The sequence below is a fragment of the Arachis hypogaea genome, chromosome 16 (assembly GCF_003086295.3).
Source record: "Arachis hypogaea cultivar Tifrunner chromosome 16, arahy.Tifrunner.gnm2.J5K5, whole genome shotgun sequence".
Lineage (NCBI taxonomy): Eukaryota > Viridiplantae > Streptophyta > Magnoliopsida > Fabales > Fabaceae > Arachis > Arachis hypogaea.
In genome coordinates, this window is record NC_092051.1 from 146,184,666 (window position 1) to 146,212,501 (window position 27,836).

General features: G+C 29.6%; 2 protein-coding genes across 2 annotated transcripts; both read left to right on the forward strand.

Annotated features, from left to right (window-relative positions):
- Positions 1 to 1,754: 1,754 nt before the first annotated feature.
- LOC112697606 (probable monogalactosyldiacylglycerol synthase, chloroplastic) lies at positions 1,755 to 7,941 on the forward strand. The gene is made up of 8 exons (XM_025750844.3): positions 1,755 to 2,538; positions 3,707 to 3,879; positions 4,436 to 4,597; positions 4,681 to 4,822; positions 5,959 to 6,183; positions 6,720 to 6,782; positions 6,865 to 6,939; positions 7,547 to 7,941. Exons 1-8 carry the CDS (start codon positions 2,011 to 2,013, stop codon positions 7,781 to 7,783), a joined length of 1,605 nt encoding a protein of 534 aa, XP_025606629.1. The 5' UTR covers positions 1,755 to 2,010; the 3' UTR covers positions 7,784 to 7,941.
- A 2,121-nt stretch (positions 7,942 to 10,062) lies between these two features.
- LOC112697607 (uncharacterized transporter C405.03c) lies at positions 10,063 to 15,379 on the forward strand. Its single transcript, XM_025750845.3, has 8 exons — positions 10,063 to 10,385; positions 11,048 to 11,422; positions 12,211 to 12,428; positions 13,003 to 13,076; positions 13,435 to 13,533; positions 13,617 to 13,734; positions 14,372 to 14,507; positions 15,118 to 15,379. The coding sequence occupies exons 1-8, from the start codon at positions 10,305 to 10,307 to the stop codon at positions 15,181 to 15,183; spliced, it is 1,167 nt and encodes a 388-aa protein (XP_025606630.1). The 5' UTR covers positions 10,063 to 10,304; the 3' UTR covers positions 15,184 to 15,379.
- Positions 15,380 to 27,836: the final 12,457 nt, after the last annotated feature.

Genomic DNA, 27,836 nt, shown 5'->3' on the forward strand with positions numbered 1-27,836 from the left:
TTTTTTACTTTTTTCTCTTAATTTTGTCTTCCCAGTTTCTTTTTTCTTTTTCCCTCTCAATTCAGCCTTTTATGTTTTCATATTAAATTTGATCTCTTATATTTTAAATCTTTTGCAATTGGATTGATAAAGAAAAGAGTATTAAAAAATATATACTAAAAGTGAAAAATATTGTGATTCATAATATAATTAAATGAGGATAATATAGTATGTGAATAAAACTGAACTCTTAAAAGAGACAACCTCAAATCAAATAGTTAATTTATGACAATAAGATCTAAATACTGGTAAAAAGTTCAAACTACTACTGGTATACAAAAATGAAAATTTAGCTGTAGAGAATAAGAAAGTTTTATGTTTACATTCTAAATCAACAAACAATTTATCACACAATTTTTTCGGAATAATGCTACGCATCCAACTATCCAAGTGTTTTTGTTAATCAAGTCCAATTAAATTAATCTAATATTAACAAAATTCAGTAATAAATAGTATTACTCCAAGTCTTATTATTTAATTTGGTTAGACTTAACTCATAAAAAAATTTGGATGTATAAGTATAATATTACTCTTTTTTTGTGATTTTGCTCAGTTCTGTGATGAGTCGAGTTGTGTATTTGCTTGGCATTCACTTCACATGACTCGACTGCTGTAATTTTATAAATCAAAACTTTTCAGACAATTATTAGGAGTTATTGATTTGGGTTGTTTGGAAAAGAAGTATAAATAGCAAATAGAGGGAGAATATTATTAAATTAATTTCACGTCTTAACTTGCAATTTTCAAATACACTATTTCTTTAACATTAATTTATTAACACAAAATACGAATACAAAAGAAATTAGTTTTTAAATATGTTATTTAATAAAATTCATGCAAATACATAAAATTATTTAGAATAACGTATCAAAATTAAGGTTCATTTTTAAACACTCTTTATTAAGTAAGAGTGACACACTACTTATTAATTAAATAAATCTTAGTTCTTGATTTATTGTATTTTATATTAATGACTTGGATTTAGGATTTGTTTGAGTGTCATTAAGTTGATAAAAAAAATTTGTGTTTATCAAATTTTTAGTAGTCAAATCAAAAATACTAAAAAAATAAAATTTTATTTTTCGAGAAGTTATAATTTATATATTTTTTAAAAAAATCTGTTTTCTTTAAAAAAATATTTTCACATGATAAATAAACAAAAAGTATTTTTATATTGTTATATTCAAATATAATTGATAAATAAAAAAATATTTTTACATGAAATATTTAAATATAAAATTATTTAAATTTAAAATTTAAGATTCAAAATTTATAATTTAAGATATAGAATTTAAACTTAATGTTTAAGATTTTGAATTTAGAATTAATAATTTATATCTTCAAGAAAGAAATGAGAAGATAAAGGAGTGAAAAATTATTAAAAATAAAGCCCTAATTTAATTTATACAAAAAATAAAGTTAAAATTAATTAATTAAAATATGAGTATTTTAGTTATATAATATTATTAAAATTTCAGTTCTTATTGTCAAAAATTTTAGTTTATGTATCTCAATTTTTTAAAAGTATTAAAATACAAATTTTGACAACAAAAATTAAAATTTTAATATCAATCTCTAAACAAATAAATATAATACTGAATACCAATATTCAATCTCTATCACATTATCTCAAAAAGTCCAAAAATATTTAAAAAGAGAGAAATTTATAATGGAAAAAGAGTAATTATTAATGAGAAAAATGAGAGAATGTTTCCATTTCAACGAGGATTCAAAATATACATCACATTCACATGGTAGCATTAGCAACCCACTTGGAGGAGCCAATAAGAAGGAAATAGTGAAGTGGAGAAAATGGCATGAACCAACAAAACCCCCACTCTCACTTCCTGTCTTTCTCCAACAAAGAGTAACAGTTTTCCCTCTGCAACCTATTAAGTATTAATCCTCCCCCTCTCAATCTGTAACATTATCCTAAAATAGAAACATTCACTCACACTTTTACTATTTATCATGCATAATCCGGCTAGTGTTAACCACGAACAACGTTCTCTCTTCGATCTAGGAACCCAAATCTATCGCTTCACCTTCAATTCCACTCTCCCTGGACCAGACACTTTCTCCTCTTCTTCCTTCCTCCACTTCAACGCACGTGCGCCAAAGCGCACCGTTTTGAAGGTCAGGGCTTTCGCCTTCGCTACCTTCGTCAACGACTTCAACCGTGCGGTTACGTTCTACTGCGATAGGGTTCCGATTGGCTTCGCTTCGTTGAGGATTGGTTCCTTCCGAGACCCCAATGGCAATGGAAGTGGTGATGGGAATGGAGGGCGTGTTGGGAGTGGTGACGATGGGAATGGGAATGGAGTCAGGGAAGACGGTGGCAACGGTGTTGTGGAAGGTGAAGGGTTGCAGTTTAATGGCGGAGAAGGTGTGGGTCCCAAGAAGGTGTTGATTCTCATGAGTGACACTGGTGGTGGACATAGGGCTTCTGCTGAAGCTATCAAAGCTGCTTTCTATGAAGAATTTGGCGATCATTACCAGGTTACTTACTTCTTGAATTTAATGGGTGATTGATTGAGTCAAACACTCTTATCGATGTAACAGTGCATGATTAGATATCTGTAACTAATTTTGATGGACATGTGCGTAACACTTTCACCTTGCACTTAGTTACTTTGTCTAATTAGAAGAAGAAATGAAGATGCTTCAGTAAGCAGGTTAATTGGTGGCTAGAACTATTCTACTTTGATCATTCTTTTTTCTCACTTTACTGTTAACTAACTTTATTCTAGTTTTGTAACTTTTTACTGGTTACTTTGTATGTATGAATAATTTTAGGACGATTACAAGGTTACTTTTATATTTTCCCCTACTTTGACAAGCATGTTTTATGGTATAGGATTAGATATTTGGCATCTATTTGGTGTAAAGCTTGATTAGAGACTTCCCCTCTCAGACATATTTGAGAGACTGGAAAGCTATGGTTTATAGATAGCTCTTCTTTTGATGGTTTTCTTGCTCCTCTATGAAGGATCATTATCCTCCATCTCCTTATAATTGTTCTTCTCTCTGTCTTAAGAGAAAACACACATTTTTAGTGAGGTTTAGTTTACAATGCTAACAGGCCTTCCTTCAAAGGAAGAATCATCTACCTTTTGTAAAGTGTTCATTGGAATGTTTATCTTTCTGTTTTCATTAAAAAATACAAACCAAATACATGCTTTGACTTCACTTTGGCTGTTCAAAAGGAAGTCAGTGTTGAGATACCTTTACTTTAAATTACGGAAAATGACATCAACATTGTTCTTCCTTAATAATGAGAAATTAGAATGTTGATGGAGCTTCTGATTTGGCATCAAAATGATTCCACTTTGTACTACAGTAGGGTCACTTTGATTGAGCAAATGGATTGGTATCAGGGCATAATTTTAAGAAAGGAAATAAACTGATGCCACCATCTCTTTTCTTGATGAACAAACTGTCAAACACTTTTTATGACATTCATAACTGAGGAACTAATTGATGTAAACTTTATTTGGAGTATAAAATGAGTGTTCATATTTTTCGTTTGCATTTTCTTTTGTGGGATGGATTGATGGAAAATTTAGTAATCTGATTGTTGGGTGTGAGATTACATGTGTTCTTTTTAGTTTCTGTTCTTTCTTCTCCTTCCCCTGGTTGTGTTCTCAATGTGGATTTCATGACGCAGGTGTTTGTTACTGATTTATGGACCGATCACACTCCTTGGCCATTCAATCAACTCCCAAGGAGCTATAGCTTTTTGGTGAAACACGGGCCATTATGGAAGATGACCTACTATGGAACTGCCCCACGTGTTGTGCATCAGTCTAATTTTGCAGCAACTTCAACATTCATAGCTCGGTGAGATTCCTGTGCGTTTACTTTACAATTCCTACTCCTATTACTTGCCAAATTACTCCAATGAGACCAAGAGAAAAAGAAGGAAGCATACTCACATTTCATTGTAGATTGGTTATAGGTTTTGCTCATCTTTCAAACTGAAGTTGTCTTTGGATCATTAAAGAACTGCAATAAGTTATATCCAAGAACTTTATATTTTTTCACAGATTTCATTCCAAATGGCTGGAGTTATTTGTTTTGCTCATATTCAGAGTGCATATATTTGTTTATAAATATACATAGTTGGCTATAATCTAGAGATGATGACATGGTTACTTGGCAATATTTCTATTCGAATTTGTGTACTTCAAAATAGTGCATGATACACTGGAACAATTTTCGGATTACAGTTTCAAATGTTTGGTGCATCATGGTAGTATCAAAGTATCAAACCGATGTTGCAGATGATGAAATTGTTTTTGAACTGAAGCTATATTCTTGAGCCCATGTAGCTCTTCTCAGACATATAAATTATATTTTGCGTGTCAGAGTTGAATATCCCATCTTTCTTTTACAGTGAGGTTGCTAAAGGGCTAATGAAATATAAGCCAGATATAATAATCAGTGTGCATCCACTGATGCAGCATGTTCCACTTCGTATTTTGAGGGCAAAGGGGCTTTTGGAGAAGATTGTTTTTACAACAGTTGTTACTGATTTAAGCACATGCCATCCTACATGGTTAGTTCAGCTTCTCTTCTATTATGGATTTTATATTTTCTTTATTGATAATCTTGTTTTGACTTCTATCTTGTATTTTTTAGGTTTCATAAGCTTGTAACTAGATGCTATTGTCCAACAACAGATGTTGCAAAACGGGCACAGAAAGCTGGACTTCAGCCATCCCAAATAAAGATTTATGGTCTACCTGTCCGACCTTCCTTTGTTAAGCCTGTTCGTCCAAAGGTATGTTGTGTTCATCATGCATTGCCCTGAATTGGACATCTTGTTTGGCCAAATGTATTGTTTATTGTGTGGAGGGGTAAAGGTGGAAGATGTTCAATAGGTGATATATTGAGATGTGAATGAATAATACATTGAACAAAGAAAATTGATCTAAAAGGACTATACTTGAACTGGAATGACTACTGATTTTAGCAAGAAAAGGATTCTGAATAAAAGTTGAGGTTCAGTTTTCAGTGTGAGCTATGATATCTCAGTTTTTATCTCTTGGTAATTCAAGATGTAATTATCGAACTACAACTTCCAAGGCATGGGTTACTAGAGTACAACTTACAAGAAACAACTCCCCAAAATATAATTATTAACTCGTACTTCCAACTGAAGCCCCTTAAGAAAGGTCAGCCCAGTGTAAGGCATACCACATCAAGCAAGGCTTGGGAGAGGGCCGCACCCAAAGGGTGTAATGTAGGCAGCCTAACTTAAAGCACTAGTGACTGATTCTACGGTTTGAATCTGCGATCTTGAGATACATGGAGACATTTCAACTGTTGATCCAAGTTTCCGATCCCCAAGCCCCTTCATTGAAAAAAAAAAAAAGAAGAGAAGAAGAAAACCCTACTATCTGATACTAAAATCTACAATAAACAAACCATGAAAAGTAAATAAAAATATTTTGAGATTATAAAAGATAACACCATTCGAATTTATGTCTAGATACATTAACTTTGTGAGGTACCAGATTTATCAGTGTTATTCTTGGATGGAGAAAGTATTAATGTAACTTTTAGCCATTGCTATGTTAACAGTGTTCAATTGTGTAATGTAAAGGTTGGATCTGTTAGCCCTATTTTCAGCATCTACTTTTACTTAATTTGCCTCCCTTGTCGGTATATATGGAAAAGCTCAACAACTGCAAATGATAGTAATTACTTGAAACTAATTGATGAATTGCTAGCATTTATTCACCTACCTAAATGGTATAAATTTGGGTCTATGCAGTTTCGTTATTTTTTCCTTCAGTGCGACCTTACTGTTTGACACTATATGTTTGATTCATGACTTCGATTCAATTAGTTATTTATAGAAGTGTAAAGTTTTATTGTATAAGTTAACGGAAAGCTATTCAATTTATGCTATAGGATGTACTAAGGAGAGAATTAGGCATGGATGTCAATCTTCCTGCTGTATTATTGATGGGAGGAGGTGAAGGTATGGGTCCAATTGAGGCTACTGCTCGGGCACTTGGAAATTCATTGTATGATGAAAATAATGGGTCTTGCATTGGTCAGATTCTTGTGATTTGTGGTCGCAATAAGAAGCTTGCTAACAAACTAAATGCAATTAATTGGAAGATTCCTGTGCAGGTATTAATTAAATCTTTCCAAAGCCTTGTTTTGCACTCTTTCTATCTTTTGTTATGTTTGTTTCACCATATGCTTAAAATTTTAGGATCAGATTTCTCATCTATGAAATCCCATGTTTGAAATTTTGGAGTGAAGTTGTGAGAGAGAAAAAATACTCATGGTGTATGCTATTGAATGCAGAAATTAGTTGAAAATTGGTTGATCACCCAAAAAAATCTAGTTAAGACTACATAAAATTTGCTTAAGGCACATAAGATTTATGAGTTACTTGGAGCAGAAGCTATTGATTGCATCCATCTATTCCTTGTGTAATGAGCTTTTCTAATATATAAAGACTTGGTCACTTGAGTTTACCTGTGGTTAAATGCATTTAGTGTTATTTTTTCTTTTAGTATGGGTAAGGAATATTTTACTTGTAATCTTTCAAGGGGTTACAGACATCAATAAGTGGATGAATATGAAAATAGCAATTATAAATTTATAATCCCATGTTTATGCACCGAACCCCTCAATTATTTTATTTTATTCATACTTAGGTCAAGGGATTTGTCACCAAAATGGAGGAATGCATGGGAGCTTGTGATTGCATCATTACAAAGGTTCGTTCTCATAGTCATGGCTAGTTTCTTCCTTAACTCACTGTGGCAGCAATTAATAGTTTTTTATCCCTTGATTCTGTAGGCAGGCCCAGGGACAATTGCTGAGGCCATGATCCGAGGCCTCCCAATTATTTTGAACGATTACATTGCTGGGCAGGTATCATGGTTCTGCCTGTTATTTTATTTTATTTTTGTTTTGTGAATAATTTCTAATGAAAAAGGATCCAATTGATATAATTCTGTTGTTGGAAGAAAATTGTGTGGGGCTGAGCTTTTATACTTTACTGGGATACTGCATTTGTTACAAACAAGTGGAATGAACCACAATGTGGTAGCAAAGTTGATGTGAGTAGATAGAATCTTTCTCAAAGTTAGACTTTAGGAGTGGTGCCTGTCTAAGTTATTCTAGTTTGCGTAGTATCAATGGGGAGGTTTGAGGGAGTAGAGTTTCATGTCACTGGACCAATTATCGCACATTCTTTCTCCGTTTCAAAAGAAATGTTGTTACCAAATTGGTACACTGAAAAATAAATTTATTTAGACATTGTATCCAGATACATAAATTTTCCAAAGTATTAATTTGGTCAAAGTGACATTTGTTTTGAAAGTAGAGAGAGCAATTCTTAAGATTGCGGGTAATTAAATTTTTACGGTTATATATATAATCAGTGTAACACTTAACAGTTAAGACAGCCACCTCATACTCAGAACACGAAATCTGAAAGATGAAATATGGTTACTTACAGAAACTCCTTTCATTACAGGAAGCTGGCAACGTCCCCTTTGTAGTAGAAAATGGTTGTGGGAAGTTTTCTAAATCACCAAAGCAGATAGCTAAAATTGTTGCAGAATGGTTCGGTCCAAAAGCCATCGAGCTAAAAGTAATGTCACAAAATGCATTAAGGCTAGCAAGGCCTGATGCTGTGTTTAAGATTGTCCATGACCTTCATGAGCTTGTAAGACAAAGAAGCTTCCTACCAGAGTATTCTTATGCAGCTTAATTAATGGTGAGGCAAAACTTTTTGTACCAGTTTTTCAGATAAAATGCCTGAAGCAGTGAAGGGTGTATCACTAGCAAACATACTGCATTTTATTAAAAAGTCCATATCATTGTTCAGATGCTCATTTCAAAATAATATAATTTTTGCTGTTTCCTGCACTTTGTTCCTTATGAAATTCATGTTTATTTTTGTTCCGTTGTGGAGGGTGGTAGAAACTAAAAAGAGTCTATTAGATTCCTACGAACTAATATGATGAGCAGATGGTGGTGACTAGTGACCACCAAAAGATGCTAGACAGAATCATTAGGTAGTGTGTGTTTGTTGTCCATGTTCACTACAAATATAAGACGCGATGGCACATACATTTGTTTTGTGAGATACAAGTTTATAAAGGATATATAGTCACTACACACACATCATAGAGATGTGTATTTTGTCTGTATTTTGGTGAGACGAATTTCTAGTGGTGGACACATTGTACACAAGTTAGGAAGAAAACGTAACACATGCACTTCTATTAACAGATATAGAGGTCTATTGACGGAATAATAGATGTGATCAACAGAGCATATAATTTATGTGTATGTTTGACTCATTAAATGATTTATGTATAATTCTATTTTCATGTGATTTTTTATGTGTATATTTGTCTTCTTTTCTTTTTTTTATGTCATCTAATCTTTCATATGAGAATTTAATCTTATTAAAATATACGAATGATTTTTCTGAAACTAATTAGTCTTAAGAAATATTTTATAGCAGACATTAGAATAAATTACGTCTAACTAAAGTTGATAAAATCTTAAAACAAAGGCCATACTAAGATCTCATTAACTTTGTTGCTTTACCTAGCTAGTTGCTAGATTTTTTTTCCATCTGATAAGGTCTTTGTATGCTCTGATTTTATTATGCAGAGTGCAGACGGTTCAAAATCACAGCTAACATTAATTTCATATTCCAAATTTAGCCGCTTGCTGATATTTAGTGTTTCAGTGTTTGGACTTGGAACCGAGTATAGGGTAAATGCATATTAAAACTTTATCTAAAGATTACAAAATAGGTGATATAACTTATCCGTGCTCATAACGAAGTGAGAAGATCACATAAAATTGCAAACAAGAAATATCTGCAATGAATAAGACTTCACTTGAGCAGAAAACAAAAATAGACAAATGTACAAGTAGATGGAATTACATGAATCACAGTTGTTACATAAACTTTGTTATGATAAGTGTTTTCGCTTTTGAATTAGCGATAAGAAAACTCCTAAGTAGGTGTCTAGTACCCTTCTGTTTCTTCATTGGATTTTCTTCAACTTGGATTGAATAATTCTTATTACTAAAACACTTACACAAATTTGTCTATTAACAAAAAAAATAAGTTGCAGCTGATAGGTTCAGATACCAATAATAATAATAACAAAGGGGATAAAAAGAAGAGCTTACTGCCAAGGGAATTTAATTTGAGAGTAATAAAACACATAGGTTCTTCAAAATTTTAAGATAGACTTATATTTTTTTTTTAGAATAAAGTATTAAGTAAATTCTTGTGAAAATTTTACGATAGACTTACAAATCTTTGACAGAAAGATGAATTGAATCTAATATTGTAATTTTAATATACTTGTATAACAAATATTTTATCTTCAGAAAAATATTTGATATTTGTATTTCTCAAAAACCTATATATTCATTATAAAATTTTTAAATAATTACTTGATACTTATTATCTTATTACTCTTAATTTTATAGTAATCATCGGATGATTTATTTTAAGTCAGATTGGCTTAAACAGTGCATTTTTTTATGCAGATTCAGTTACTCTAAATACAAGCAGTTCATATAGAATATAAACATTAAAATAACTTATGTTACTTAAGTGTAACAAAACCCGAAAGCTAGATTAGATTCTGGGGTACATGTCAAATAAACAATGCTTGGTGTTAAGATTACATCAGAAACAATGGTGACAAAATTTCATTCAATGGAACACAAAGCTGAATTGTAATCTTATGTTCATGGCTTCATGCATGAATCTGTTCCCAAGATTCTTGTTTCCTAGCATCAATTACACATGTATATCATCTTTAAATGCCACGACACCCTCGATTTTTTTTGTTGAAAAAATAAAAACGGCAGGCGTCAATTTCTTCCTTGATTTATTAATAATGAGGCCATGATGCTAACGCCTAAGACAAGCAAAAAACTTAGGCATGCACGTGAATATTATCTTGGATTTGACAACATATAAAGTTTGTAGCTTCTTCTCACAATAACAATAAAAAAAATTTTGGACTCTTTTGGAAACACTATTATATTATTATTCAACAATTCCAATACTCATGAGTCATATATAACACTAGAATTGAATTCATATTCATAATATATCTTACTTGCGAGTCCAATTAAATCAAGAGATTTTCCATTTCTATAGAAGGCTATGTTGATTTTATAGCAAAAGTGGAATTAAATTAATATCATATATTAATAGAGACTTTATATTATTAGGACAAGGTTTTGTAATGGGTTGGAGGTACCATGCTGGGTTGGGTCTCATAGGAGCTTTTGTGTTAATATGGGTTAGCTCTGCAGAAATAACTCAGGTTTGATGTTTTTTTTTATTATTATTATTATTTTTTTTTTGCTCTGTTTTGTTTTCTATTTTGATTGATTATGGTTGATGCTTGTTACTACTTTGCATGCGTTATATCTTTTTTTTTTTTTTGAGAAGTTATTGTTATTTTGTTTAATTTGAAACTCTTCAAAGACATTGAAGACTCTCTCCAATCCAAGGATATGATACTTTAATTTGTTACAATTATATTTGAAGTATGGATAAAATCAATGAATAACAATGGTATGAAAACTTTGTTGTTTTTATTTAACTTAGGGACAAAATATACCATTATTTGATCTATATATGTATATAGCTATAGAACTTTTCATGTTTATATATTTTTGGAGGAAGCAAGAATTTATCTTTAACATAGTATGATCTAAAACATTTAATTGTGAGTATATGTGCCTTGTTATCATATGTGAATATCTACAAAGTATTAATTATTGATTATTTTTCTTCTAATTTTACTATTATATTACTATCCAAAGTAAATATAGTAATTATAAATTAAAGAAAAGGAACAAGTGGTAGCACAATGGTTATAGACTATTTTTTTTCCTTAGATTTAAATCAATTTAATAATTTCTAAGTGCCAAATAGTTAGGTACAGATAATTGCAACAAAGTTTATGATATGTTTGTGCAGAGGATTTTCAGAGTTTACAAACAACCATTTGCACTCACATACATTGGAGTATCTATGATGGTGGTGTATCTACCCATTTCAGTTCTCAAAGACTGGATCTACAATTCAATGAAGAATTTATATAGAAACCTTCATAGGGACTACAATAATGTCCCTTTTAGAATGCATGAGATTCAGCAGCAGCCACAAACCGATTTAAAGAGTAGTTTGATCACTGACAAACATATCAAAGAAGCAGAAGAAGGGGTGGTTTTGGTAAAGAAAGAAGGACATGATGAGTCTCATCAATTGGTGGATGCAGAGTGTTATGGAAATGGTTCATGGGAAATTGCTAAGTGTTGTTTGTACCTTACTCCAATATGGTTTGCAGCAGAGGTAACATGAATTCATCTAAATAATGATATAATGACTTTTAAGATGTTAGTTCGTTTCATGAATAGTTATATCTTTAATACATTTCTTTGAATCAGAGTATTTTTTTCAGATTTGTTTCATTTTTCATTTGGGCTTTTTTTTTTCTTATTTTCTTTATGCTATTCTTTTTTGTTATAGGGATAACAACGAGCGAACTCTAAATTTTCGATTATAAAAGTTTTGATATTACATCATAATACTACTTCTTTTTCAAAAGTTTAAATAATAGAATGATATAATTATAATTATATCTCTAAGGATGCGTTTGTTTACAGAGGCAGGACATTGAGACATAGACACAGAGATACAAAATCATGTTTGGCAGAAGAGATATGGACAGAGATAGTGTGTCCAGAGACACTGAATTAGTGTATTTTGTGTCTATCCTGACAGGAAGGACACAAGGACACTAACAAGGACACAACTTATTTTTTATTCTTTTTTTCATTATTTTTGTTAATTTTTCATAATTATATATTTTTATTATTATATTTTTCATCTTGAATTTTTTGAATGAAAAAAAAAAGAGAATAAATTAGATTTTTATAATTTGTTCTAGCTTATCACTAAACAAAATACAAGAACACAAAATTTTGTTTCTCTGTCCACCAGTGTCTTGTTCTCAATGTCTTGTCCTGTCCTGTTCTCATAAACAAACGCAGCCTTAGAACCATTGTTTCTATAAATAAAATGAGAGTATTGCATAGTTTATTGAATTTTGATTGATGAAATTGTTACGATGGATGCAGTACATGGCAAACCTGGCACTTGCAAATACAAGTGTTGTGAGCACAACAGTGCTGAGTTCAACGTCAGGTCTGTTTACACTTTTGTTTGGAGCTGTTGTTGGTCAGGACTCAGTAAACATTACCAAAATATCTGCTGTCATAATCAGCATGGCTGGTGTTGCCATGACCACTCTTGGCAAAACATGGGCAGCTGATGAACATATTGCCACCTTCTCTCAGTAAGTTCAATAATAATCTTTGCTTCAACATTGGTTATTTATTTTTGGTTCTTATCATTTTTATTTATTTATTTATTCTAGAATTTTTAGATATAAGTGCGTTATAAGAATGAATCTATGAAGGTATCAAATATATTTTGGTATCACACTCATTCTTTCGTGTGTCTTTTATGTTCAATTATGACTTGATAAAAAAAATATTTTTTTATTTAGACATATTTAAATACTATCATAAATATGTATGTGTAACAATTTTTTTATTAATATTTTAAAATAATATATATTATTATTTATTAAACAATTTCACTTCCAGGAATTTTTACAAGAATCAAAATAATTACAAATTTGTAGGAAGCATAAGTTTATTTAACATAAAAAAAAAAAAGAGATAAATTTCTTTCATATTTTACGAAGAGACAATTGGTGAGAACAAAAGTTGAGGACAGACACTTTTAAATGATAATGCAATACTACCATTGTGATTATATATATAAATACTTATTTATCTTTATATTATATATGTTGTCGTTATTGTTTGAATTTCTAAAAATGGAAATTTATTCTTGTGGCTTAGGAGGACTAGAATGCATTCCATAGCTGGAGACATTTTTGCTCTACTCTCAGCAGTATGTTGTGGTTTATACACAGGTGTGTAAATTCATTTTGTTCTCAAAAAATTAGATGTCTCAAATTAGCTTTTAAACGAAGTAACAATTAATTAATGGTAGAAATTTACGTACAGATGTCTTTATATGAAGTTATTAGTTAAAAATCGTTAAATAATTTGATATGTTTGACTAAATTGTTATCTAACGGTTTTCGATTATGTACGTAATTGTCCACCTTAACTAAATTGATGTGCGTATAATCTCACAAAAACTAGTCGGGTAATTTCAACCAAGTAGGTCAATTTTATAATATCAAATTCACTTCTAATTTATAAAGATACACACATATAGTTAACACTAATCACAATGTATCAATTTAATTGGTGAATTAATTGCAGTGCTTCTGAAGAGTTATGCTGGATCAGGGGACAAAGTTGACATGCAAAAGATTTTTGGGTGTATCGGTCTCTATTGTCTTCTTGGCTTTTGGTGGCTAGGTTTGGATTTTCTCTTATTTTCTGTTAATTAGTTTCAATAATGAGTGAATGCATTTTCTTATACTCTTCTTACTTCCTTGCAGCATGGCCGTTAAATGCGGTGGGAATTGAACCTGTTTTCGAATTTCCAGGTTCATCATCCACAATGGAAATTGTTATTGCAAATAGCATTTGGTCAAGCGTTATTTCAGATTACTTTTGGTAACTTGCAAATAACTACAAATTTTCAATTATCTTATGCATTCACTTTTTTATACTGGAATTTATTTAACGTTAGTGTTTTCTTAACAATTAATAAGTTTTTTTTGTTTTGTTAATTTTAAAAAAATATATATCTAATTTATTAATAATAACTATATTTTTATATGAATATTAAAGTATTTAGTGTATAAATAGTATTAATGAGAAACTTTACATAGTTTATATATTAGTTGTATAAAAATTTTCACCATTAATCATAAAACTATGTCATCCAATCTAAAACTCATAAAAAATTGGAAAAATTACACATAATAATAACAATCAAGCAAAGTAAAAAAATTTATATGAAAACATTTATCCCGATTATTTTATCGTTATTTGAGAGAATGATGTTCCTTATTAATAAATATATCATAATAATAAACATCAAATTGTTATAGAATTATAATTTAAGAGTTTGTAATATTTTTTCAAAAATTATTTATGCATTCTGGAGACCTAATTAAAATCTAAATGAAACTATACGAACTTCAAAATAATTAAATACAAATTTTCTTTTGTTTGATTATTATTAGGAAATTATGACTAGACATTGGAAAATGTTTTGAATAACCAGGATGAATACTATATTTGATAGGGCTCTTTCAATAGTTTGGACTGCTCCATTGGTAGCTACATTGGGCATGTTATTGAATATTCCTGTCGCAATGGTAGCTGATATGCTTATTTATGGTCGCAAGTACTCAGCAATTTACATCTGTGGATGCATTCAGGTTATATTTTTATCCCTTCTTTTTTCCTTATAATTTTCATTTTCCATTGATATTTTATATCGTAAAGTACTAAATTAGTTCTTAAATTGGCATAATTTTATTTTAGTCTTTAAAGTTTAAAGTGTAATTCAAAAAATTTTTATTTAGTTTCAATGGAGTTCTATCGTAAGGTCAAAATTAAATAAATGATAAAATCTCTTACATGAAAACAGTACAAAGAACAAGGTCGATAATATGGAAAATAAATACAAGCTCACAAAATCAACCATAGATGCATCAATACATTTATTTATCGACGGTTAATTTTGTACCTATGGGAGCTTATACTTGTTCTCCAAATTATTGACTTTGTTCTTGTATTACTGTTACGTAGAACATTCTGTTAATTATTTAACTTTGACATAACGGTGGGACTACATTAAAACTGAAACTTTTTTGGATTTAAATAGCACACTTTAAATTTGAAAGACAATAGAATTTCACCCAAAGGTAGAGAATCAATTTAGTATTTTACTCTAATAATATATTATTATTATTATTATTATTATTATACATTTGATTATTAATAATTAACATCCATTATTATGATATGGTTGTGTTGTAAATACAGGTCTTTGCAGGATTTACTCTAGCAAACCTTTCGGATAAGTTTTTAAGGAATGATGCAGAGTTATAAGAATCAAGCTTATTAATTAATTGTGTATATTAAATCCGAGAATTCAATACAATCATGCAGGAGAAAATGTGCGTCAGTAGTGTAAAGAATAGCACAAGTGTATATGTATCATATAACCTACGACCGGGTGAAAAAAAAAAGAGCATAACTATATATGTATGTGCTCTAAATAAAATATATGTTTAATTTTTGGTAATTATTATATTATATAAATAATTAATTAATCAAAATGCATTATGGCAATTAGGTGTTGAAGATTCTCTGATTATCGCCTTTAACTAATTTTAAAAAAAAAAATTATAAATGAATAATCATTTCACCTAAATCAAATTTCCAATTTAGAGATATAAATAAGACTCAATCTAATTATTTTATCTAAAATCAAGTTCTAATTATATTTAGAATACCAAACTAAATAAAAGACTCAATCCAAATATAAAGAGAAGATACAAAAAATATATATATAACAAATCTTTCTAATAAAAAAAGTGGCTAATAATTTGATACACAAAATAAAAGTAATAACACAAGAAAAAAACTAATGATTTTCTCCTAACAGTCATTAACTATGACTGATAATTCTTAACTAAAATAGTACATTTAAATCTGATGGCCAAACTACTTATTTATATTATTTTTGTGAAATCAAGACCGTGTAAGCCATACAACTCTTTAGGTTTGTTTGGATAGATTCATAAGTGATTTTTTTAGCTTTTAACTTATGAAAATATATAATATTAAGGTGATTGTTCTCATACCCTAATATTTGTGCTAAAACTCATATCCTATATATGTGGACCAATATAATATAGACATGTGGCATCATTAATCCTAATCAATTAATAATTAAATAATTTTAAAATTTTAAAATTTAATGTATTTTAAAAGTATATTAAATATTATTTGTATACAAATACGAATACGTATATACTTTAATCATATATGATTAACTATGGTTAAATATTTTTGTTTATTAAAATTAAAACAAAATTAAAATAAATAATCCTCATCACGCTATCTACGACTACTTGTAATTGTGATCAACACTCAACGAGGTTATTCTATCTCTTCTTCTCCTTCTCCTAATTTCTATCGTCTCCACCGTCCCTGCAAATTTCTGCCAGTTTCTGTTTCCATTCGTTCTAAGTTTCACTTAATTTGGGGATTTTATCCAAAATCAGGACTAAACAAAACACCTCTTCCCTTTCCCATCAGTCTTCTCTTCCTACCAAAACACCCACTGGCTGAACACCCAACCCTTCATATCTGAACCTCTCCACCATTGTCGTTCACCGCCGCCGTTCACCGCCGCCGCTCACCGACACCGCCAGATCCCTTCTATCTCACAGGCGTTCGTCTATCTCCATCTCCATCACCCGTCGTTAGCCTCCGTGACCACGATTATAGTGCCCCCTCTTTCCGCCTCCAACAGCCGTGTCGTCGCCGTCTCTCACGTCCTGAGCCTCCGTGACTCCTGTGTTCGCGCCTCTGATCCACCAGCGTAGCGGCGTTCTCCATCACCACACCCCTGACGTTAGGTTAGGCATTTATCCTCTATTTAAATAATGAATTTCATTTTTTTTGTTATGGGATTGTTTCGATGCTTGCATGTTCAAACGGTGAATTTTATTTTTATTGATTTCTTTATGAAACAAATTTGCTGCCATTGATACAATTTTTCTATTTTGTATATCTACTATATAGATTGATCAACTAGATTAATTGCACTATATTTTATGATTGACTCTGGAATCTGAAGTAATTAATCACCTAATTGGAATTATGTTTTCAATTGTTGAGTCAATATAAGTTCACTGTTTAATCCTAAAATTGCTATTTGGAATCTTGTTTAATTATCACCCCAAATTACAGAAGAAACAATAAATGATTAGTTGTGTGTATACTAATTCTATGAAGAGCATTTACATTTGTCAAACAGGTTGCTGATTACTTTCCGTTCTTTGAAGTAGTCTTCGTATTTCTCATCCATTCACATTTTAAGATTCTGGTTAACAATGAGAATTAGAACATTATCCACAATAAATTATTGCCAATTTAACAGATTAAAGTTTTAGGAAGAAAAAAATGAAGAAAAGGAAGACAAGAAAAGTTTAAAAAGAGCGAATTTAATATTTAATTTTCTCTTGAATGCATCTGAGTTATGTTTAAAGTTTTGGAATTCGACCTATCATAAAGCTCAAGCTTTTTTTTTCTTTTTTGTTTGGAGTTTTGGAACTTCATAAATTATGGCTGTCTAGTTTAATTTAATTTTTTTTGCGTGTTTGAAGGCAGTTTCATCCTTTCCATTTTTAATTTGTTTTTCTTATCTAATTTAATTTGGTTGTGTTTGTCTTCCTTCTCTCATGTCTATAGGTATTTAAAAAGTTTCATGTTCATTTTAAGTGGTATGTCTTTTTTGATTATCATGAGTTGTGCACAGATGTTATTGGTTTCAATTCATCACATTTTCATTGCCAATCTACAAACCACATCCAAATAGAAAGGAGAGAGTTAGCTGGTTTCACTTTCACTTTCAGTCGCCCAAAATTGTCTCATTTTTGTGAATTAGCTTGTATGTAAAATGAAAGAAGCTAGAGAAAGAGAAGAGGTTGGGGATCAGCTATTTTTTTGTGAATTAGCCTGTATGTAAAATGGAAGAAGCTGGAGAAAGAGAAGAGGTTGGGGATCAACTATTTTTTTGTAACGTATTTAAATGAACAATATTTGAAGTTATTCACTTTTAAAATTAATTAGTAACGTATTATTTATTTATTGTCATCATTATTATTAAGTACAATAGTAAAGTAAAATATTATCTCCTTTAAAAAATTTTTCAAATAAAGTTGGAAAGTTAAATTGTATATTATTTACTTAAATAATAATGCTAATAGTCAACAAATATTTTTAATATATGTATAATTACTAATAAATATTTTTTATGTATTTATAATTTTTTTTATATTTAATAAAAGAAATTGTCACATAATCTCACCAATATTACTTTTTTGAAATCATTCTTTTAAAAAAATATTCTAGAAACAAATGAATGATTTATGTTTTAAAATTTGAATTAAACTTGATTAGTATCATATTAATTATTGATTGTCATCGTTCAAGTATAAAAAGTAACGTATTAATAATCATATAAATAAATAATCATTATTTAACATTTATTCTCATCATTCAAGTATAAACTAGTAACGTATTAATAATTTATTAAGATATGCCTAATGACAATAAATTAAATTATAGTATTTTTAAATGAAAATACCGAAATAGTTTTTTTCCAAAATAAAAAAATTGTAACGACACTAATTTGGGATATAAAAACAATGGCTTCAATTGTATTATGCCACTAAATATGCATAGATCATAACTTGAGAAAGGTGTGGGTAGATTTAAAAAATTTTAATATTTACATGCTTATCTAATTCATTGTAAAATTGAATTTGTACACGTATTAAAAAGTCATTAATTCAATTGAATGCATGAATCCATCATGATTTTGAGCCATTAATTGAATTGAATTCATTCAAGGCATGAATCCATCATGAAATTAAAATGTACATGTATTAATAAGTCATGACTCATGAAAAGTAATACTCAAATTAAGCATTTAATTTCTGAAAAAATATTTATTAAAACTTTGTAAAATATAAAAGTAAGAAAATTTGGGCGAAAGCTAGTGCACTCCAGGTAAAGTAGGGAGTGCAGCACTCTTTAAAAATTAACTTATTATCAAAAGTGGTTAGGTAAATTAAATTTATTTATTATTATTATTATTATTTTGTTATGGGGTGAACAAACAAACCGACATTAACAAAAAAAACTAATTCGCTCGTTTAATAGAGGACTATCTTTACACACAAAAAATACCCAGAAAATTTTATCCAATTCCTCCATCACTCTCTTATTATTTTACTAATAGGTGTTTTTACTATTGTTTTGTCTAGCCACAGATTTTGACGCTCTTAAACCCACTCCATTCCACCTCTACTATAAATGGACTTTCAAAGCCGAAAAAATTTCTGCCATAGAAAAGGAAGACGCTGTCTGTCAACTCCATAATTCTCAAATGATGACGCAGTCAAAGCACAAAATACATGACAGTTATAACAAATTCATTATCTTTTATTTCAAATTATCCTCAACTTGTACTTAATAGAATGAAAAATTAAAATATAGTTTTATTTAAACAATTATTTGTATTATTTTTTATTAATTTATTCAAAAAATAATTAAATTTTGAAGCTAATTGGTATAAAATATTACAAATATAAAACTAAAAATTTTTTTTATTTGTATAAGAATGAGCCTAATAAATAATTATTCTATTTAAATATAATTAAGAGTATTTCTTTCTTCACCAACGAGTTATAATTTAAATGACATAGTCTCTATATTCATCTAAAAGTTGGTAAAAAAAATACTTTTTTTTATTAACTTTTTTAAACATTAATTATTTATTTTACATACTATATAAAAATATATGAATATAATATTTATTGAGTAGACACAGTTACGTAAAAAAAATTTATTGTCATAGTATTTGAACCAAAGAAAAGAAAGTATTATTTTAAAAAAAACTAACAATATATTTTTAATAATATTCTTAATACAAAATAATAAATTTTAAATATTTTTTAAATAATATATATTAACTAAAATAATATAATTATTCCAAATAATATATTATAAATATAGTAAAATGACATATTTCAATAAAAAAATTGTTAATAAAAAATTATATGAATTTTTGCTTCGCACAAAATAAAATTATTATATGTTTGTTTGTTTTTTATGTTATATATATGGTTTTTTTAATTAAATTAATATAATACAAAATCTTTTATTATTCTATTCATATTTAATGTTTTAATTTTGTTTCTCACAAAATAAAATTATATATATATATATATATATATATATATATATATATATAACACAAAAAATTTTATCATTGTGTTTATATTTAATATTATAATTTTATTTCACATAAAACAAAATTTATTTAAATTTTAATATTATATACATAAAATATATATATAACACAATTTTTTATCATTGTGTTTATATTCAATATTATAATTTTATTTTACACAAAACAAAATTTATTTAAATTTTAATATTATTTAAATTTTTTTCTAGATTTAGTACATGAATTTTTAACTTATTTTTTATGTATTATTTATTTTAATTCTAAAGTCCAATAATTTTTTTTACAGACATTGTTATTTTTAATATTTATATACTATTTTTTTATTTTGAACTTCAGCCTAATATCTGATACTTATAAAAAAATTCTAAAATTTGTAAAAAATGATTAACCTAATTAACAGGTTACCTTTTTAAATCCAGACCATTCAAATAAAATATAACAAATGAAGAGTTTAGATTTAACGAATTTACAAGGTGTGCAGCACTCCATACTTAGTAAGAAGCGTTTAAGAATGAGCCGAAAACTTGTATCTCAAATTCCAAAAACGGATATTAATTGGCCGGATTTCGGTTCGATTCGATCGGCCCATTCTTGGCCGGTTCGATAATCCAATAACAATTTTAAAATTTTTTTAATAATTAGAGTTTAGGGTTTAGACTTTAGATATTATAGTTTAAGGTTAGAAGTTAATAATTAGGGTTTGAGTTTTAAGTTCATATAATTCAAATCTACTAGTTCACGTAATTCAAATTTAAGCATATAGTAATAAGTTAAACCATTATTCACTTACTTGATTAGGGTTTAGCGTTGATAAATTGGCATTTATAGTAATATTTAGGTTATCCTATTTTAAATACATTTATGTTATCCTATTTAACATTTAACATTATGGTTAAGATTTAAAAGTAAATAAATAATTTTTGCTATCCTTTTTAAAATATATTCTATTAAATTATTAATACGTTACAACTTGATATATGATTAGAAAAAAACATATTAAATAACTTTATATATACGTTACCAATATATTACTACTTGATATATGCAATAATAAATGATTATAAGTAAATGATTTATTTCTTTTTTTTAAATAAAACTTACTAATTTATTAATATGTTGCAATTAAGTTGTTATTGCAATTATTTGATACGCATTAATTGTCAATTCATTCAACTAATTGTTTCATGGTCAATCTCCTATATAATTGGTTCATAGTCAACTCTGAGAATCAATTTGTGGTCAATAATTATTTTATTATTTAATTAATTTTTGTTTTTATAACTAAACCTCACATCAATTCATTATTAATATCGTGTGACAGATTATGAGTAACAGGAGATATACAAAATTGATGCATAAATTAGTACTTAATAATTAACAAACATGATATTAAAATTAACGTTGTGCTGGTAATTGAGCTTAATCTAGTCACCAAAAAAATATTGGGCTTAATCTCGATAAACAAATTAAAAAGGTAAGACGGTAATAAAATTATATATTGGACCATCAACTAAGTTCATGCTCAATCTTATATAGGCCACATTTCAATAATTAAACTGTTAAAATTAGTTCAGAAAATTCCATTCATAAAACAATAAAATGTCGTCACATAAGTCTTAAAATAAAAATTTTTTGTATGTTCTTCCTTCTCCATACCAAGACTTCCTATCACAGTCACTGCTTTCTATTTTTATTAAGATCATGAACCTCTCCATTCCAAAATAGATTTTCATTAGACACATTATAATAATATAGAGAATATGACTGATACAATGGTGTTCCATTGTATGGATGATAAGATGGAACGGAAAATCCTGAAAAGGTAAGATACACAGGTAATCCATTCAAATGCTGGTTCTGGAACTTCACAAGATCTATTGGATTAGGTTGACATGTTTTTTCAATATCATGGTTATTTGGTTGCCCACTCTAAAAAAATACACAAAAAAAGTTTAATATTTTATTAGTTAAAAAAAACACTACTATTATACGTGTAATTCATTCACGATACAAACCTTATGTGCACTATGTATATTAGAACATCTTCGTTTATGCTTTTTGGACCTTAAACTTGTGTCATCAACTCTTGTATCCTACATACAGGCATCTCATATGACATGATTAAGTAAGTATATATTTAATGAAATCTAAAATTAAAATGCATATATAATAAAATTGCTACAAATTACTGTTTTTGAAAAAAAAATATATATTAAACAAAAAAAGAATGGTTCTTATGAAGAGGCAAATTTATATATTGATGTTCACTTTAACATACCTTGGTAGCCTTAACTCCATTCTTATTCTTTTGTGTAGCTAATTTATTTGTTCCATTGTCACTAAAATATCTGCGATCTACACTCTGAACATTGCTCTCATCATTGCTTTGGTAATTTGTTTCTTCCTCAGAATAACTCTACAATATAATAAAATACATTAGACAATATTTAAATAAATAGATAAATAATCTTTAAAAATTTTGATAAGACATAAAATTAAAATTACCTTCACATCATTGAGTTTATCACTCGATAGGTGATGACTAGTATGTAGGACGTCTCTGCTGTATAATTTGGGACACCTTCGAATCGTATGACCACGACGTGTACAATGAGAACACTTACGAGATTTTACTGCCCATCTATTTAGACGAGGGGCTCCCTTTGTCTTCACAACAGTTGGGTCACCGACCATACACGCATTAGAAAGAACCTTGGACTCGGGATCGCGTCTCTTTTTAAGCTTTTGGATTAGTCCAAAAATGTCATCTCTAATCTCCATGAAGTCATCTCGATTCTTTGATGCCGACTCACATAATGTGAAACACAGTGTTGCTAGAGCACCATATCTAATACCAGCAATATTTTCAGAGTCAGTTTCTGTGGATGTAACTGAACATACATAATCCTTCTTAGCATTTTTAGTCCACCTCGTGCAGACAAGAGTATCAGGAATGATATCGATGTGGCCATGTCTCATAATACAGAAAATATGACAACATGGAATGCTACGACTTTCAAACAAACGACAATCACAAGCAAACTTTTTAGTGACTTTATCATATTGTACTTCACATTCCCTCCCGGGTTGCCTATATTTATTTATTCTCACCTTAACTTCATTGTTGCTTACTGAATGTGTAACAACATTTAATTTGCCAGCTTCTTCTATCTCACACCGAACCTCTTTAAACATGCTTCTAGTAAAAATATCGGCAGCTTGCTTCTCAATGTCTTGAAGACACGTCGTCAACACAGGAGTTGTAAACAATGATTTAAAATCGGATAAGAGTTCATTTGTCCGATATTGCGTCAATGCTTCATTAAAGTTGTGTATCAATTCCAACAGGTAGCACTTTTTACTAATGTAATTCTTTATCAAGGAGTGGATACCTTCGCATTGTGACGTAGTCCTGATTCCACCGAAAAACTTATCATTTAAATATGAGGAAGCCCACATTTCTTTGATCCCGTATGTCTTTTGCAACCATTCATTCTCAAAAAGCCCGTACTCAGATATCAAGTTATGCCATATTCTCTCAAACTCTTCAGGAAAAAATTTTCCATAAATTAGGTGCTTTAACCCATCTAAGAATTTTGAATTTTTTATAGCTTTACAGGCATTACAGTATAGATGCCATGCACAAAGACGGTGTGCAGCGTTTGGAAGAACTTCTTTTATTGCCTCCCTCATTGCAAGATCTCCATCTGTCACCACGGCTATAGGTTGTTTATTACCCATTATCTCCATGAACATATTCAACACCAAAACATAGGTTTCCCGCTTCTCATCGGATAATAAACCACAACCAAAAATGCATGTTTGTCCATGATGATTTGTTCCTGAGAAGACAACCAACGACCTATTATACTTATTTTTTTGGTATGTCGTGTCGAAGGCCAACACATCACCAAAACATTGGTAATCAGTGATGCTAGATCCATCAGCCCACACTAAATTATCAAGCTTACCATCCTTCAAAGTAAACTTCCCTTGCAATAGTGGATCTTCATCTGCCTTAGAAATTAGGTAACTCAATGCTGCATGTGCATCACCATCTTTTATCTTAGCACTTCTCGATCTGTCAAAATGGTTATATTGATCTTTTTTTGTGAATCCCGCCCTGTTCGGACCTCCTTTTTGTGCCACCATGAACCCCATTATATGACAAGTTCTAACACCATAAAAGTGCAAACTATCAGCCTGTGCTTTATCAGCGTCAGTCATTGTTCGATATGCCGGAACGAACTGGATATACTTAGGTGGGATGAGGTCATGGTTGTGAGTCTCTTTAAATTTGGTGACCCGCCACTTTTGTAAAATCAAGTCATAGTGAAATCTAATCTTTGCTTGACACATTACGCGTGTGATTGGCTTGTGATCCTTTTTCCTGTTCTCCATCTCCAAGTACTTTTTTCTACGTGTACCCTCTTTGTTACAAACCATCTGTCGCATATTAAGGTTTCCATTGAAATCTTGTCCTTTTTCGTCAAGCCTCGCAACAAAACCGTGCACTCTAGCATAATTTCTATAAAAATCACAACATTGATCAACAGTATCAAACTCAATACCCACATGTCATCATAGCTTAATTCATTTAACTTCTTCTCAACTTCTTGAATTTTATAGCTACAATTCGATACCTCCATGGATTCACTAAATTTACCCTCATTGTTGATAAGATCTTCCTCCTCCTTATCAGAACTACTATCATACCCAAAACACAGCTCATCACATTCGATAGACTCCTCTAAGTTCTTATTGTCATCGATGTTCATGTTTATGATGAAATTCTATTAAAAAAATAAATCATAAAAATATTTAATTAAGATACTAACAAACTTGACAAAAAATAACTTAATAAAAATAAAATAAATGATAAATTAAATAATTATAATCCGCTAGATTCAAACACAAAAACACAATCCAAGGCATAGATCAGACGAAATAGGCATAAGTTTCATGACTACAATTTTCTATAATTTCATATATTAGACAAATAGAAAAGCCACCACTAAGACTGCCATGAAGTCAATTTTCACATGTATAATTAGATACAGGCTAATTCACAAAAATGAGACAATTTTGGGCGAATGAAAGTGATACCAGCTAACTCTCTCCTTTCTATTTGGGTTTGATTTGTAGATTGACAATGGAAATGCGATGAATTGAAACCAATAACATCTCTGCACAACTCATGATAATCAGAAAAGATATACCACTTAAAACGAGCATGAAACTATTTAAATACCTATAGACATGAGAGAAGGAAGACAAACACAATCAAATTAATTTAGATAAGAAAAACAAATTAAAAATGGAAATGATGAAACTGCCTTCAAACACACAAAAAAAAAAATTAAATCAAACTAGACGGCCATGATTTGTTAAGTTCCAAAACTCCAAACAGAAAAAAAAAAAGCTTAACCGAGTTTCATGATAGGTCGAATCCCAAAACTTTAAACATAACTCAGCTGCATTCAAGAGAAAATTAAATATTAATTTCCAAAGCTTAACCTGTTTGACAGATGCAAATGCTCTTCATAGAATTGGTATACACACAACCAATCATTTATTGTTTCTTCTGTAATTTGGGGTGATAATTAAACAAGATTCCAAATAGTAATTTTAGGATTAAATAGTGAACTTATATTGGCTCAACAATTGAACTTATATAGTAGATATACAGATAGAAAAATTGTATCCATGGCAGCAAATTTGTTTCATAAAGAAATCAATAAAAATAAAATTCACCGTTTGAACATGCAAGCATCGAAACAATCCCATAACAAAAAAAAATGAAATTCATTATTTAACTAGAGGATAAATGCCTAACCTAACATCAAGGGTGTGGTGATGGGAACGCCGCTACGCTGGTGGATTGGAGGCGGTGAACACAGGAGTCACGGAAGCTCAGGACGTGAGAGATGGCGGCGACACTGCTGTTGGAGACGGAAAGAGGGGGCGCTGTAATCGTGGTCAAGGAGGCTAACGACGGGTGATGGAGATGGAGATAGACGAACGTCTGTGAGATAGAAGGGATCTGGCAATATCGGTGAGCGGCGGCGGTGAACGGTGGCGGTGAACGGCAATGGTGGAGAGGTTCAGATATGAAGGGTTGGGTGTTCAGCCAGTGGGTGTTTTGGTAGGAAGAGAAGACTGATGGGAAAGGGAATAAGTGTTTTGTTCAGCCCTAATTTTGGATAAAATCCCCAAATTAAGTGAAACTTAGAACGAATGGAAACAGAAACTGGCAGAAATTTGCAGGGACGGTGGAGACGATAGAAATTAGGAGAAGGAGAAGAAGAGATAGAATAACCTCGTTGAGTGTTGATCACAATTACAAGTAGTCGCAGATAGCGTGATGAGGATTATTTATTTTAATTTTGTTTTAATTTTAATAAACAAAAATGTTTAACCATAGTTAATCATATATGATTAAAGTATATACGTATTCGTATTTGTATACAAATAATATTTAATATACTTTTAAAATACATTAAATTTTAAGATTTTAAAATTATTTAATTATTAATTGATTAGGATTAATGATGCCACATGTCTATATTATATTGGTCCACATATATAGGGTATGAGTTTTAGCACAAATGTTGGGGTATGAGAGCAATCACCTAATATTAATGGTGGGTACAATTTTTAAAATTAAATTATAACTTTTTAAACAGTTATTTAAAAAAAAATGACTTCTCTCATAATAAAAAACTTTTTATTATTATTTTTTTAAAATAAGTATTTTTAGAACTAAAAAACCAAATACAAAATAACTTATTTATAAGTTATTTTTAATATAAACATTTATTGTTTAAATTATTTTTTCAAAAATAACTTAATTAAATTGTTTACTCAAACTAGAGCTTAGTCATGTAAGTTTTAATTCTTGATTCTTAATTCTTCTATAATTATTCTTTTTTTATAACGTATACAAATTGTATATTATTGTTGGCCATTATGTTAGTTAAACACTTAAACCTTTCATGCATATCACAATATGACATGTGTGGCTAGATACTAACTACTTGGTTTTATGATTATTTTAAAAACTTCTTTAACAATTTAAATTGGTTTTAACTTTTAACTTCCTCATAATCTCCACTTCAAAATTAATTTGATAATATCTTCAAAAACTCTACCTGAAATAAAATATTAGTACGTAAATTTATTTAATAGAAACATCAAAATCAAGTCTTTACAAATAATCAACTAATCTAATTGAAATCTAGATAATATTTTCAATGTCTTTAACAATATTTGTTAAAGTATTTAAGCGATCTTTTTTCTTTTTGAGTTTAGAACAATTTCTCTTTTAATGATTTTATTGGCATATTTACATTTTCCATCGCAATATTTAAAACCAAATTTAGATTTTTTTTTGGTTGTTGCTGGATCCAGTATCTCTCCAGTTACTTCTATTAACTAAAGCAGTTGTAGAATTATAATGATCATTCTTATCAAATTCCATCTTTTGATGGGTTAGAAGCGATAATTAATCACATCAATATTTAGACTTTTATGACCATAAATGAGTATTCAGAAAATGCTTGCATGAATGAGGTCATGAATAAAACAACATCATAGCTTGTTGTTTCTCAAAAAAAAGTCTTACCCAGTACCCATATTATTCAACTCCGTCACCAAATATATGAACTTAGCAATATGTGATTTTACCGAAGTTTCTTATATCATACAAAACATA

Excerpts from the sequence above, each read along its gene's own strand:
- LOC112697607 (XM_025750845.3), top strand. The coding sequence starts at position 10,305 with ATGGGTTGGAGGTACCATGCTGGGTTGGGTCTCATAGGAGCTTTTGTG. Across the intron at positions 11,423-12,210 it reads CAATATGGTTTGCAGCAGAG|TACATGGCAAACCTGGCACT; the intron begins GTAACATGAATT and ends CGATGGATGCAG. Across the intron at positions 13,077-13,434 it reads ATGTTGTGGTTTATACACAG|TGCTTCTGAAGAGTTATGCT; the intron begins GTGTGTAAATTC and ends AATTAATTGCAG.
- LOC112697606 (XM_025750844.3), top strand. The coding sequence starts at position 2,011 with ATGCATAATCCGGCTAGTGTTAACCACGAACAACGTTCTCTCTTCGAT. Across the intron at positions 2,539-3,706 it reads AATTTGGCGATCATTACCAG|GTGTTTGTTACTGATTTATG; the intron begins GTTACTTACTTC and ends TTCATGACGCAG. Across the intron at positions 4,823-5,958 it reads TTAAGCCTGTTCGTCCAAAG|GATGTACTAAGGAGAGAATT; the intron begins GTATGTTGTGTT and ends TTTATGCTATAG.